At 41.6% G+C, this 12,951-nt stretch overlaps 1 protein-coding gene across 5 annotated transcripts in view; it reads left to right on the top strand.

Annotated features, from left to right (window-relative positions):
• The window catches only part of larp4b (La ribonucleoprotein 4B), a 100,089-nt gene that overhangs the window by 55,574 nt on the left and 31,564 nt on the right, over nt 1-12,951 (top strand). For all 5 annotated transcript variants that reach the window (XM_085987588.1, XM_085987590.1, XM_085987589.1 and 2 more), the window contains 7 exons: nt 1,434-1,598; nt 2,846-2,936; nt 4,485-4,621; nt 4,710-4,813; nt 7,073-7,183; nt 10,128-10,181; nt 10,282-10,491. In XM_085987588.1, the coding sequence (XP_085843714.1) occupies nt 1,434-1,598; nt 2,846-2,936; nt 4,485-4,621; nt 4,710-4,813; nt 7,073-7,183; nt 10,128-10,181; nt 10,282-10,491 (872 nt within the window). The remainder of the gene's footprint in view (nt 1-1,433; nt 1,599-2,845; nt 2,937-4,484; nt 4,622-4,709; nt 4,814-7,072; nt 7,184-10,127; nt 10,182-10,281; nt 10,492-12,951) is intronic.

Raw genomic sequence — 12,951 nt, 5'->3', positions numbered from 1 at the left:
AAATGCAAGTGGTTGTTATGTAACACTGACTTTGATTATGGCCGCTTCAGTGCTTTGGCAGTGGCGGAAACGAAATGAGTGACAGAATTCGTAGGCCTAGCAGACTAACTCGCATTGTATTTTGAATCAAATGTGGGGAGACTGGAGAAGCTGGGATTGCCTTTCTTACAGAAGAACATCTGAAATAGAAGTAGGCCATACGGCCCTTCGAGCATGTTCTGCCATTCAGTAAGATCATGGCTGAACTTCAACATCAACTCCACTTTTCCGCCCTATCACCATATCCCTTGATTCCCTTAGTGCCCAAAAATCTGTCGATCTCAGTCTTGAATATACTCATCGACTGAGCGTCCATTGCACACTGGGGTAGAGAATTCCAAAGATTCACAACCCTCCCAAGTAATAAAGAATTCTCCATCTCAGTCCTAAATGGCCGACCCCTAGACTATGACCCCTAGATCTAGACTGCCCAGCAAGGGGAAACGGCCTCTCAAAATGTTATACCTTTCAATGAGATCATCTCTCATTCTTCTAAACTCCAGAGAATATAAGCCCATTTCGGTTCAATCGCTCCTCATAGGACAACCCTCTCATCCAAGAATCAATCTAGTGAAACTTTGTTGCACCCCCTCCAAGGCAAGTATATCCTTCGAGCAGAAACGGTTAAGGGGAGATTTAAAATTGAGGGGTTTTGATCGAGTAGAACGGGAGAAGCTTTTTCCACTGGCAGGAGGGTCGGTAACCAGAGGAGACAGATGTACAGGAAACTTTGTGCTATCCGGCACCGACGGGACCAAGCTGCTGCCGTTCCCTCAAAACTGCCGTACACTCCAGAGCTAATGTTGAAACATACGGAGATTTTCATCTCCGTATGAATCAATAAACCCCAGCCTCAACAGTCGGCAAGTGCCTCTGTACCGTCTCTAGCTGAAGCTGTTGCTTAGCTACAGACGTTGCAGAGCTTGACTGTTCAAAAAAAGCAAAGAAAAGAAACGAAAAGAATAAAAAACGGCTCCTGATTTTTGCCGGTGACTCCAGCTTGCCGGATGGTTCGCCTCTGGATAACACAAAGTTTCCTGTAATATAATTGACAAAAAAAACAGTGGAGAGATGCGATGTTTGTTTATGCAGAGAGTTATGATTTCAAAGGATGGTGGCAGCAGATTAAATAGGAACTTTCAAAAGGGAATTGGATATCTACTTGAAAGGAGAAATTTGCAGTGTAGTGGGACTAAATGGATAGCTCTTCAGAGCTGGCACGGACATGATGGGCCGAATGACCACCTTCTGTGCTGTATGATTCTATAAAATCTCAAGCATTTGGTGGGGGGGGGAGGAATGAAGAGAGAATCGTAAAAAAATGAAATTCTTACTCTTGTAATTTGACGTAACTTACTGTATAAAAAAATTTAATACTGCTTTGTGTTTGACAGGGTTTGAGACCAATGGTGATGCTGGCAAGTCATTTCAAAGTCCATCACAGGAGTCCTCTCTGACAGCTCCTTCCCCTGAGCAGCCAGATCTGGATGCTGTAACACTCCAGTGCTCTGATTCTTTCTATTCAGAGTATGAGACAATGCACGGAACCAGACAGACAGGTAAAAGAAAAAACACTGCCGTTTAATTATCACATTGATTCTCTTGAGTTCATTTCACAAAAACCTGCGCCATACATTGTTTGAGTTTCTCATGATTCACATGACCAGTTGGAATAACTCTACCATCTGTCTTCAATTGTGATTTTCGCAATTTTAATGGGCAGTGGATTTCTATGCTTTGCTAGCACGTCTCGGTTTATGTTCACTTTGAACCAAAATGAACAGTATAAGGAATGCATGGAACACGTTTGCTTCAACGGCCTCCTTGGTAACTTATTCCATATGTCAATTATTTGCACAATATAGTTATGCTTAAATTTCTTTCTTATTCTTGTCAGGTTACAGTCTAAATTGACCTTTTGAAAAGAGAACTTTTTTGGTCCTGGCAATTGTATGATGTCATTGTGTCTGTGCCTGGATGTGTTGGTGCATTTCAGCTGTTGTACATTTTTTGGAATTATTTGCACAACAACTTTTCCTTGAACTCTTTGGTACTTCACTTCAGGGCCCAGTGTGAGCCTATATTAACCTGAGAATTGATTCTAATGTCAATGGGCACTATTCTAATATAGCTTAAATATTTCCTAGTAATTTTAGGGCTTCGAGCGTTTTGGTTGAATATTTCAGTCCTAGATCACTATCTAAAATGTGTCCTGCTGTGAACTGCAAGTCTGTGGAGGTTTTCATCTTGATGTATAATGTTATATGATACATAGGAACATATGTGGAAGGTTAATCCACAGCAATCTGTTTTTATGTTCATTTTGTTTTCCCTAAATTGACAGAATTCAACATCAATGTGCAGACAGTAGTCTGGGATATCATGCACTGTTCTAGTGAGTTAGTACTAGCCATTCTATTTAATAATTTCACCATATATTTAAATGTTCTCTTCACTGCAGCCTTTGTTCCCTTTTTATACACTTTCTTTTGAAGGCATCTACGTTTGTCAGGCTTTTGCATTCGATGTGAGGTAAAAACCCCTCCTAACCCATCTTGTAACTGACAGATCTTGCATACACAAGTTGCTGTATTAGGTTTCTTGTAGGATTTTAAATTTATAAATTAACTTTGTGAAATCGGCTGCTACACTCATGTAATTTACCGGTCTGCCACCAATGACAGCCTAACCATGAAAGACACTGCTGTGCAATGTGGGTGAAAGAGATTAAGTTGCACTGTATTAGATCGGTAATGTACAAGTGCATTTTTCCTGGAGAAACTCTTGTTTTTCTTTTGGTTTGTAGGAGGAGATCAGTCTCTGTTGGAACAGCAGACAGTTGGTCAAGAAGACCTTCGAGAGTTGCTGAAAAAGACACTGGAGTTCTGTTTGTCTCGGTGAGTCCTTAGTTGTAGGTTTTTCTTAGTTTATACATGTTGAGATTAATTTTATTTAATCTCTATTGCAGATTTAAGTGCTTAACAATGTAGTTTAACCATTTGGACTTGATAATTAATGCTGTAGATAATATACACTCTTTAAAGTTTTTTGACCAAAATGGTTTTCTTACCAAATTGAAAATGAATATCCCTTCTCCCTCCTCCCGGCTTCCAAAAACAGAACATGCTTTCAGTATCTCAAAAGTACTGCACAAATTCTGCCGACAAAATTCTAAACAAAATAAACAAACAAATTAATGAAATTCTAAACTGCAAGAAATCAACTTGGTGTTGGGTGTCTGCATACCTTAGGCATCCAACATTGATTGTGGACAAATAGAGGAATTGGTATACCTGAACCAAATGAGTCATCTCTTTAAAAACACTGCCCCTTTAACTTTTCTCTCCTCACTAGAAGGTGCTGTAAGCTTATAGATCTTGAAAAGCTATCAAAGAAATGAGATCCAGAAGTTAGTGCAAGTTGGAGAGGTGGGGGAGGGGGTGGGGACAAAGTTCTTCTGAGTAAGATTCATTAGAGCAAAGGCGGTTGAGGTTTGATTTGATAGAGGTGTACAAGATTATGGTGGGTTTGGATAGGCTAGACGGGGAAAGGCTGTTCCCACTAGTTGATGGTACAAAGACTAGGGGACACAGATTTAAGGTTTTGGGCAAGAGATACAGGGGGGGATGTGAGGAAAAACTTTTTTGCGCAGCGAGTGGTGAGGACCTGGAACTCGCTGCCGACGGAAGTGATGGAAGCGGAGACGCTCAATGTTTTCAAAGGGAGACTGGATAGGCACTTGAGGGAAATAAACTTGCAGGGCTACGGGGATAGAGCAGGGGAATGGGACTGACTGGATTGCTCTACAGAGAGCTGGTATGGGCTTGATGGGCCAAATGGCCTCCTGTGCCATTATGATTGACTAAGATTCCAAGATCTTCAGAAATGCAGCATGCTAGCAAACATTAGCACCACAGCCAAAACACAGGAAGCACCATGTACTGTACTGAAGATCCAGCTGCTTAGTGTTCAGGTCCCATAATGCCGACCATGGGCATCAGTACATTCTATGGTGCAAAGCCAAACCCAGCCCACCTCTTGCCGTAATTCCACATGTTCCATCAGTGGTCACTGGACAATGATTAGAAATGTTTGCTTATGTTCTTTATCCTCCTAAGGACACTGAGGCTAACTGTGCCCCAATTTCTAACTTGGTTCAGTTGAGCTAACCAGGAATTGATCCTGCAAACTTCTGGTCTGTATGGCTGAATACTATAGTTAAAGTTACAACTTTAACTATCATCCAGTCAGTGGAACTATGTGTTTCTCTAATTTGAAAAGTCAATCTGTTGGCTTATTGGAACATATTAAGTAGGCATTTAGGCACTCAAAACTTGAACAATTCCTTAAAATGTGAATACTTCATTAACATTGAGCTTGGAAATGGGTGCAAATCTAATTAAAATTCTGGTTGTTCACATTGAGTGTAATTTTTTTTTTTGCAGAGAAAATCTGGCCACTGATATGTACCTGGTCTCCCAAATGGATAGTGACCAGTATGTGCCAATACTGACTGTAGCAAACCTTGACCATGTGAAGAAACTGAGCACAGATGTGGACCTGATTATTGAAGTTTTGAGATGTAAGTATGTGTTGCATAAAATGTAAAAAGCAGTATTTTGAAGAGAATTGTTGCTGAAAATATGAAAATATCCTGTAATTCATTTTAGCATTGCCTTTGGTCCAAGTGGATGAGAAAGGAGAGAAAGTCAGGCCAAATCAAAACCGCTGCATTGTAATTCTACGAGAAGTACCAGAGTCGACACCCATTGAGGTAAGAATTGAGCAAAAACAGACACGCTCTAATTTAAAATAATGACATTTTTCAGTTGAATTTAAAAACTATCAAATGGGATCCAGAAGTTAGTGCAAGATGGGGTATAATGACTGGCAAGCAGGTTCAGCATAGTTCTTGTAAGCGAGATCTTCAGGAACATTAGTACCATAGCCAATACACAGGAAACTGAGCTGATGCACTAGATCAAGCTCCAACTCCATAGTGCTGACTACAAGATCCGTGAGAGAAATCCAGATCACTGCTAAATGTACGCAATTACTGGAGTACGAATCTACATGCGGATTTTTAAAGAAATAAATTGCATCTGGGCAAATTTGTCCTGTTGGGGATGGAGAGAATAAATGGTGCCTTCAGGCTGGTGAATATTCCTTAACATTTTAGTCAAAGTGGAAAGAGGCAATTCCACTTGTTATGGGATAAATAGTGATCGATTAGCTTGTTCCAGATATTCAAGTAATGCAGTTGGTATCCCCAGTAGACTTTTAGAAGTTACTATTGAATCTGCTTCCACCGCCCTTTCAGGCAGCGTGTTCCAGATCACAACTTGCTGCATTAAGAACAATTCCTCTCATAACATAAGAATTAGGAGCAGTAGTAGACCATATAGCCCCTCAGGCCTGCTCCGCCATTCAATAAGATCACTGCTCATCTTCCACCTCAACTCCACTTTCCTGCCCGATCCCTTGATTCCCCATGAGTCCAAAAATGAAACTTGCTTTCAGCTCCTCCGCCAGTTTCTGTCGCCAGTTATCTTAAATCTGTCCTCTGGTTACCGACCCTCATGCCACTGGAAACAGTTTCGCCTTATTTACTCTTCTCAAAACCCCTTTTGATTTTGAACACCTCTGTCAAATACTCCTCTTGCCCTTCTCTGCTCTAAGGAGTACAACCCCAGCTTCTCCACATAACTGAAGTCTCTCATCCCTGGGACTGTTCTGGTAAATCTCCTCTGCACCCTCTCCTCTATGCAGGGGGGATGTTTCCCCTGGCTTGGGGGGGGTCTAGAACCAGGGAGCAGTCTCAGAATAAGGGGTTGACTATTTAGGACTGAGATGAGGAGGAATTTCTTCACTCAGGGTGGTGAATCTTTGGAATTTTCTACCCCAGAGGGCTGTGGCGGATCAGTCGTTGAGTATATTCAAGACAGAGATAGATAAATTTTTGGATATTAAGGGAATCAAGGGATATGGGGATAGTGCAGAAAAGTGGAGTTGAGGTAGATAATCAGCCATGATCTTATTGAATGGCAGAGCAGGCTCAAATGGCCTACTCCTGCTCCTATTTCTTATGTTCTTATAACATGTTGGTCTAATTTGAACAAAACTCTTGTAGCTAATCTGTAGAGTAAAATTCTTGTGTGGGAGATGGAGGATGCTCACTTTTTAGGTTACAGTTTTTTTTCTTAATTTGAAAGGTACATTTCCCTTTCTTGCCAGGTATTGGGTAAGTCACTATGATCTTAAACCACAGAACAGTCCCTTAGACCAGCCTCAAAGAATTTGGACTTTCGGTCCAAAATTGTTTTGGAACTAGTTGACCCAAAAGGATAATCGTACAAAAAAAATACCAGTGGTTTTGCTGCTTGTTATAACTACTGCTGTGACAACCTGTCGACTCTCATGTTGTGGAATACTCCACTCATGTAACCATGTAAAATGCTTGACTGTTGAGGTAGTTAGTGCTCCAGGGCATAAATTATAGAAGGAAATCTGTGCCAGGGCAGCGATTGTGTGGGGTAGTGCTTAGTGAAGGCTATGTATGTGCTTCTTGAGTGGTTGGGATTAAAGGGAGTTGTATATTTTAAGAGCAATTGCACAGGAACTGTCTTCTACTTGGATGACATTACAGGAAACTTTTTTTTATCCGGCACGGACGGGACCGACGTGGTGCCGGTTCATCAAAAATTCCGGATAACCGAATGCTATAGTAAAAGATAGGGAGAGCTGACGGTTCCGTATAAAGCAACAAACCCTGTTGCTTAGCAACAAGTGTAGAACAATGGCCACAAGTTTCAAGCGTCTCTGTAGCTTAGCAACAGCTGCAGCCACACCATTGCACAGCAACAGACGGAGGAAGGCAAATACAATATGAAGTAAAATCTACTCCTGAATTTTGCCGGTTAACTGAGATTTCCGGTTATTTAGGTGCCGGTAAATCGAAAGTTTCCTGTATTAGGTAGAACCTGCCTGCATGGAATATGTATTTGGCATAATATCAAGCTTATTTTCTTCCCAGGAGGTAGAAGCACTCTTCAGAGGAGAAAATTTCCCGAAGTTCATGAGTTGTGAGTTTGCCTACAATGACAACTGGTTTATCACCTTTGAATCAGAGGCTGATGCACAACAGGTAAAGCCTATTATTCTTACCAAGATTTTGGAAATTGAGACAATGTATACATGAAATCTTTAGCAATTTAAATACTTTGTGCTTCAATCAGTTGTACTTCTGCACAAGCTTTCAGTACAGCACTAAGTTCTGTTGAGTGTCAGCTGTGGCTCAGTGGGTAGCACTCTTCGCCTCTGTCAGAAGGGTGTGGGTTCAAGTCCCACTCCAGAGACTTGAGCACATAAATCTAGGCTGACACTCCAGAGCAGTACTGAGGGAGTGCTGCATTGTCGGAGATGCTGTCTTTCAGATGAGATGTTAAACTGAGACCCTGTCCACCCCCTCAGGTGATCGAAAAAGATCCTATGGCACTACTTCAAAGAGGAGCAGGGGAGTTATCCCTGGTGTCCTAGCCAATATTTATCCCTCAATCAACATCACTGAAAAAGATTATCTGGTCATTATCACATTGCTGTTTGTGAGAGCTTGCTGTGTGCAAATTGGCTGCTGCATTTCCTACAGTGACTACACTTCAAAAGCACTTCATTGGCTGTTAAGCGCTTTGGGACATCTGATGGTTGTGAAAGGTGCTATATAAATGCAAGTCTTTTCTTTGTTAGTTTGTCTTATAAGATTCTTTTAAACTGGGTGGTGCACTGCGTCACACAGCCTTTTGCTTCTGGGACTTGGGTCCAGATTGATGACATGAAAGTCACCTGTGTTTGTAAGGATTGTATGTAGAATACACTGTGGTGGTTGAAGGTCAATCATCACAGCCCCAGGACATCGCTGCAGGAGTTCCTCAGGGCAGTGTCCTAGGCCCAACCATCTTCAGTTGCTTCATCAATGACCTTCCCTCCAGCATAAGGTCAGAAATGTAGATGTTTGCTGATAACTACAGTGTTCAGTGTCATTCACAATGCCTCAGATAATGAAGCAGTCCATGCCCGCATGCAGTAAGACCTAGACGACGTTCAGGCTTGGGCTGATAAGTGGCAGGTAACATTCGTGCCACACAAGTGCCAGGCAATGGCTATCTCCAACAAGCGAGATTCTAACCACCGCCCCTTGACATTCAACGGCATTACCATCACCGAATCCCCCACCATCAACATCCTGGGGGTCACCATTGGCCAGAAACTTAACTGGACCAGCCACATAAATACTGTGGCAACAAGAGCAGGTCAGAGGCGCTGGGTATTCTGTGGCGAGTGTCTCGCCTCCTGACTCCCCAAAGCCATTCCACCATCTACAAGGCACAAGTCAGGAGTGTGATGGAATACTCTCCACTTGCCTGGATGAGTGCAGCTCCAGCAACACTCGAAGCTTGACACCATCCAGGACAAAGCAGCCGCTTGATTGGCACCCCATCCACCACCTTAAACATTCACTCCCTCCACCACCGGCGTACCGTGACTGCAGTGTGTACCAGCTAGAAGATGCACTGCAGCAACTCACCTAGGCTTCTTCGGCAGCACCTCCCAAACCCGCAACCTCTTCCACCTAGAAGGACAAGGACAGCAGGCGCTCAGGAACACCAACACCTCCAAGTCACACACCATTTTGACTTAGAAGTATATCGCCGATCCTTCATTGCTGGGTCAAAATCCTGGAACGCCCTACCTAACAGCACTGGGAGTACCATCACCACATGGACTGCAGCAGTTCAAGAAGGCGGCTCACCACCACCTTCTCGAGGGCAATTAGGGATGGGCAATAAATGCTGACCGTGCCAGCGACGCCCACATCCCATAAACAAATTTTAAAAAAATACATTTGCGGGGTTTTTATTCAGTTGGCTGAGTTTGCAGCACAAAGCTACTGCTAATTTAGAGAAGCCCCAGAATGGCTGATACAAAAAATTGGAAGGGGGTAATAATACACTGGTGCAGTAGAGGGCGCACTTGGTGCTGAGGCACGGAGACAGAATGAAGGGCACTTTGCTCTGCCTCCAACTACTGTGCTTGATGTTGACACTGGGTGCTTGAAATGGAAAGTCTTCAATTTCATGGGATTAATGCCCTTAACGTTAAGTACAAAAAAGAAAATTACCAAAGAATTAAATGTCCCACTTTGTCCTAAAGGCTGTAGCAATAATTATAAGCCTTTTGCAAATTAAGATGTGTATTAACAATTCTTGGAACTGTTCAACTTTAATAAACTACCTGCAAATGTGATAATAGTTGCTCTTCCCATACCATCTCCACCATTTATAAGGGGTTTTCCAGGAATAACTTCTTGGTTTAATTTTCTGAAGTTTCAATTTTGAATATTCATATTCAAATAAGTATGTATAATGTGGGATCGGTGGAGACCTGTTATGGGTTTATTAAATCGGCATGTAGAAACTGAGTTGATGCCCGAGAAGACATGATCATTGGAGTAGCCTAGTTGAATGACTGACTGACTGACTGACTGTTTTCAGTCGAGTACGCTGAGCTTGTTTCTATTGTGAATGTATTTTGTTTACCTCCGAGCCAGTTTTCTCCTTTAGTTAAAAGTTCTGCTTAAAGAAAAAAAGAACAAAAATTAAGTAACGAGACTTTTAAATATGGCAAAACTTTTAAAGGACATTTTTTACATGATGTACACTCTCAAATCTGGGTTGAATGTATTTGAAGGGCAGTGGTTCTGCATACAACCCTTATCTGCTGAACAGGAATTGAACACTTGATAGCAGTGTTCTCAGCAGATAGTGTTTTCCAGTGCACAAAAAACTGCTTCCATTACGAGTGGTTTATCTTGAATTGTTTGTGACTGTAATGCTAACTTTGCAATTCTAATCATCAATCTGCTGACTTCAAACTTAATAATTCAAGCGGAGTAGCATTCCTGCGACCACACCAGAGCTGGCATTTTAACTGAAAACTAATGTGCATTTCTGTAGTTTATTGATCATGCACCACATGTGTAGTGTTGTAACATGAGTGACCATGTGTTCTAACTTGTCATTTACATTGGCCAGGCTTACAGATATCTTCGAGAAGAAGTAAAAACCTTCCAGGGAAAGCCTATAAAGGTAAAAGTTGGATACTATTTAACACTGATTTAGTTCCTTGATTCTTCTGTTCGGTACAGTGTCAAGTATTAACTTGAACCTGGAACTTTCTTTTTTGCAGGCAAGGATAAAAGCAAAGCCAATGGCTATCAATACTTTTCTACCAAAGAATGGTTATAGACCTCTTGATATGAACCTATACACTCAACAACAGAGGTACACATCATTTTATGTGCCTCCGATATACAGCCCCCAACAGCAGTTTCCACTTTATAGCCTTCTTACTCCTCAGTCTTGGTCTACAACCCATAGCTACCTGGATCCTACATTGGTAAGTGTGATGCACTTGGAATTGTTTCAAACTGTTGATCATTTCTTCATTTAAAGTTGACCAAATTGTGTAATAATTACTGACCTTTTAGAATTCTCTTGAATTTATTGTGCCTTTTTATAATTGGGCACCTAAAAGATTTTAAACGATAACAGAATCACTTGCAAACTATGACCTCTAATATCTGCTTTTATAAATGTATCTCCGTGCTTCATACTCATTATTGAGACACAGAGAGAACTACTGGGACACTTGCATCCTTTAAAATTTCCATAGGACGGTGGAGCATCTGGGTAATTGCGTGTTTTGATTGACTTCGTCCAGAACTGATCAGTCACCCATCGAGGCTATCGTATCGCTTTTATGACTTCAGCATTTATATTTTGAGAAAGTTGTTTCCTTCCCTTTGTGCCCTATTATTCATTAGCTGAAGGCTGCGGGCAGGCAGGCAACTTGCTCCCAGGTCTCTGCCAGTGCTGCTCTGTCAACAAAGATTTTTTTTTTAATGTCCTCAATTGTTTAACTTGCCCGTTTTATGCAGCATTTCCTCTGCGTGCGCAGACGGCCTCCATCCAAAAGTCTGGCAATTCAGCTCCGAACCAGACACTAGCAAGTACATGGGCGACTCATCCTGGGGGAGGGGCAGAAGCACATACCGAATCTCTCTTTTAGTCGCCTGACGCGCTTAGGAACCCATTATGTAGGGAAGTGAATAAAACTTGCATCTCTGCACTCAAGGGCAGTATATTAGTACACAACTATATTGGGCTAAGCTTGGGATTTTTGGGTTTCTCACAACTTAAAGTGCAAATTTTCCACTTTCATCTTGCTAGTCACGACAGTCAGATTTTGAGCCAAAAATGAACTAAGTTGTAGGCATTAAAAAAAAAAAAAAAAAATCTCTTGGAAGCTGCTGCCAGCTTTAATTTCTTCCCTTCTGTAAAGTTTGTTTCATGTTCTTGCATCAGGTGTGAAAACATTGGGGTTTGGTATGGGGGTGGGGGGCGGGCGGTGTTGGCGCGGTGGTAGAGAGGGAGGTCGGGGTGAGGTAGTGGGTTCTGAGATAAAAAGTAGCTGGGGTTTTAGCAGTTTTTGGCCATTTGTCATATTTGCTATCTGGGTGGAAAAGGCCCTAATTTCCAAATTTCTTGTAGAAACATTGGTGTCAATTCATCAGCTTCCTGCGTAGGCGATCTAAAATAGAGTCTCTGCACTAGATGAGAATGATTTAAAACGAGGAGTGCCTCCAGGTTGACTTCACTTACTAATTTGAGAAATGTTTGCCTGAAATAGTCCATCTGCAACTTTTTTATCTTCAGGCCTGCTAGAATGAGGGGCAGATACTGAATTTGCTTTGTTGTTGATATCTACAGCTGCAGAAGTTGGCAGATGCACATCATGCTGGATCCTAAGATATAAAAGCCCAGTCAAAATGCGTTAGTTTCTGTTGTGTGACTTGAAAGGAGACTTGATGGGCCACACTCCCGTCTTCCTAAGAAACATGGCTATGCTTCTCTTATCTATATATACTTGAGAACCTTATTTAGTTTTTGATGTCAAAGTCCTAGTCAATGCACGACCACAGTTAATTGACTCCAGCAGAAATCTGGGAGTTTTGACTTGTGTTGGTGGCCATGTGGCATCTGGCAAGTTGCTGGATGAGAGCACATGAATATCCAGCTAAAAAGTAATTTAATACTGTATTTCAATCTGCTTTATTTCAAGGTAGAACTGCAGTTGGTTTGCTGGTAGGCTATTGCTGAATACTAAACCAAGATGGATGTTGCACTGTTGATGAAAACTACTTCAGATCGAAATGTTCAGATAGCAAGAGGTTTCTTGGATATAGGTGCAAAAATTAAAGCTCCATCTTCAAGCAATGCAACTTGCCTTTCTTTGTATAACACGAAGGCAGCTAACTTAACTATTAATTAGAGGCTCTTGATTTAAAGGATCAAGGAAATTTAGAATTTTATGTGTTTTACCTCTGGTTATATTTTTTGGGAGACTTAAGTTGCATAGAGTCCATGATCTAGTAGTTGTGCTGTGTTGTAGGGAGTCGGCTCAGGGAGCCATTTATCCTTTTGTTTTGTCTTTTGATTTCGGTCAACCCCAGCGTGTATTCTCTACTTCATTGATTTCAAGATATTCTTAAGTCTCCAGAATAACTGTCTGAGCTAAACTTAATGTTCGATCTAACTTATTTTTCCTGCATCAATGTGGAAATTCTTAAGCATTCTGAATTGCGCTGCTTGTGCGCTCTGTATTCCCAGAATAACAGTTTTCACTTTTTTGGCTCTGCATCAGTGTAGATAACCGTAAGTTTTATTGACCACTAAGAGGGAAAGCGGTTTGATTCCCACTCTGTTTGCCAAGGTGCAATCCAACTAGTATACTAGTGTCTGAGTCGCACTTACTTCGCTTAACTAGTCACAGCAGACAAAATAATGTCCTGTTATT

Source organism: Somniosus microcephalus, chromosome 5, assembly GCF_052327205.1.
Source record: "Somniosus microcephalus isolate GS21.2 chromosome 5, FLI_Smic_1.0, whole genome shotgun sequence".
Lineage (NCBI taxonomy): Eukaryota > Metazoa > Chordata > Chondrichthyes > Squaliformes > Somniosidae > Somniosus > Somniosus microcephalus.
This window is presented reverse-complemented; position numbering and strand designations above follow the sequence as displayed.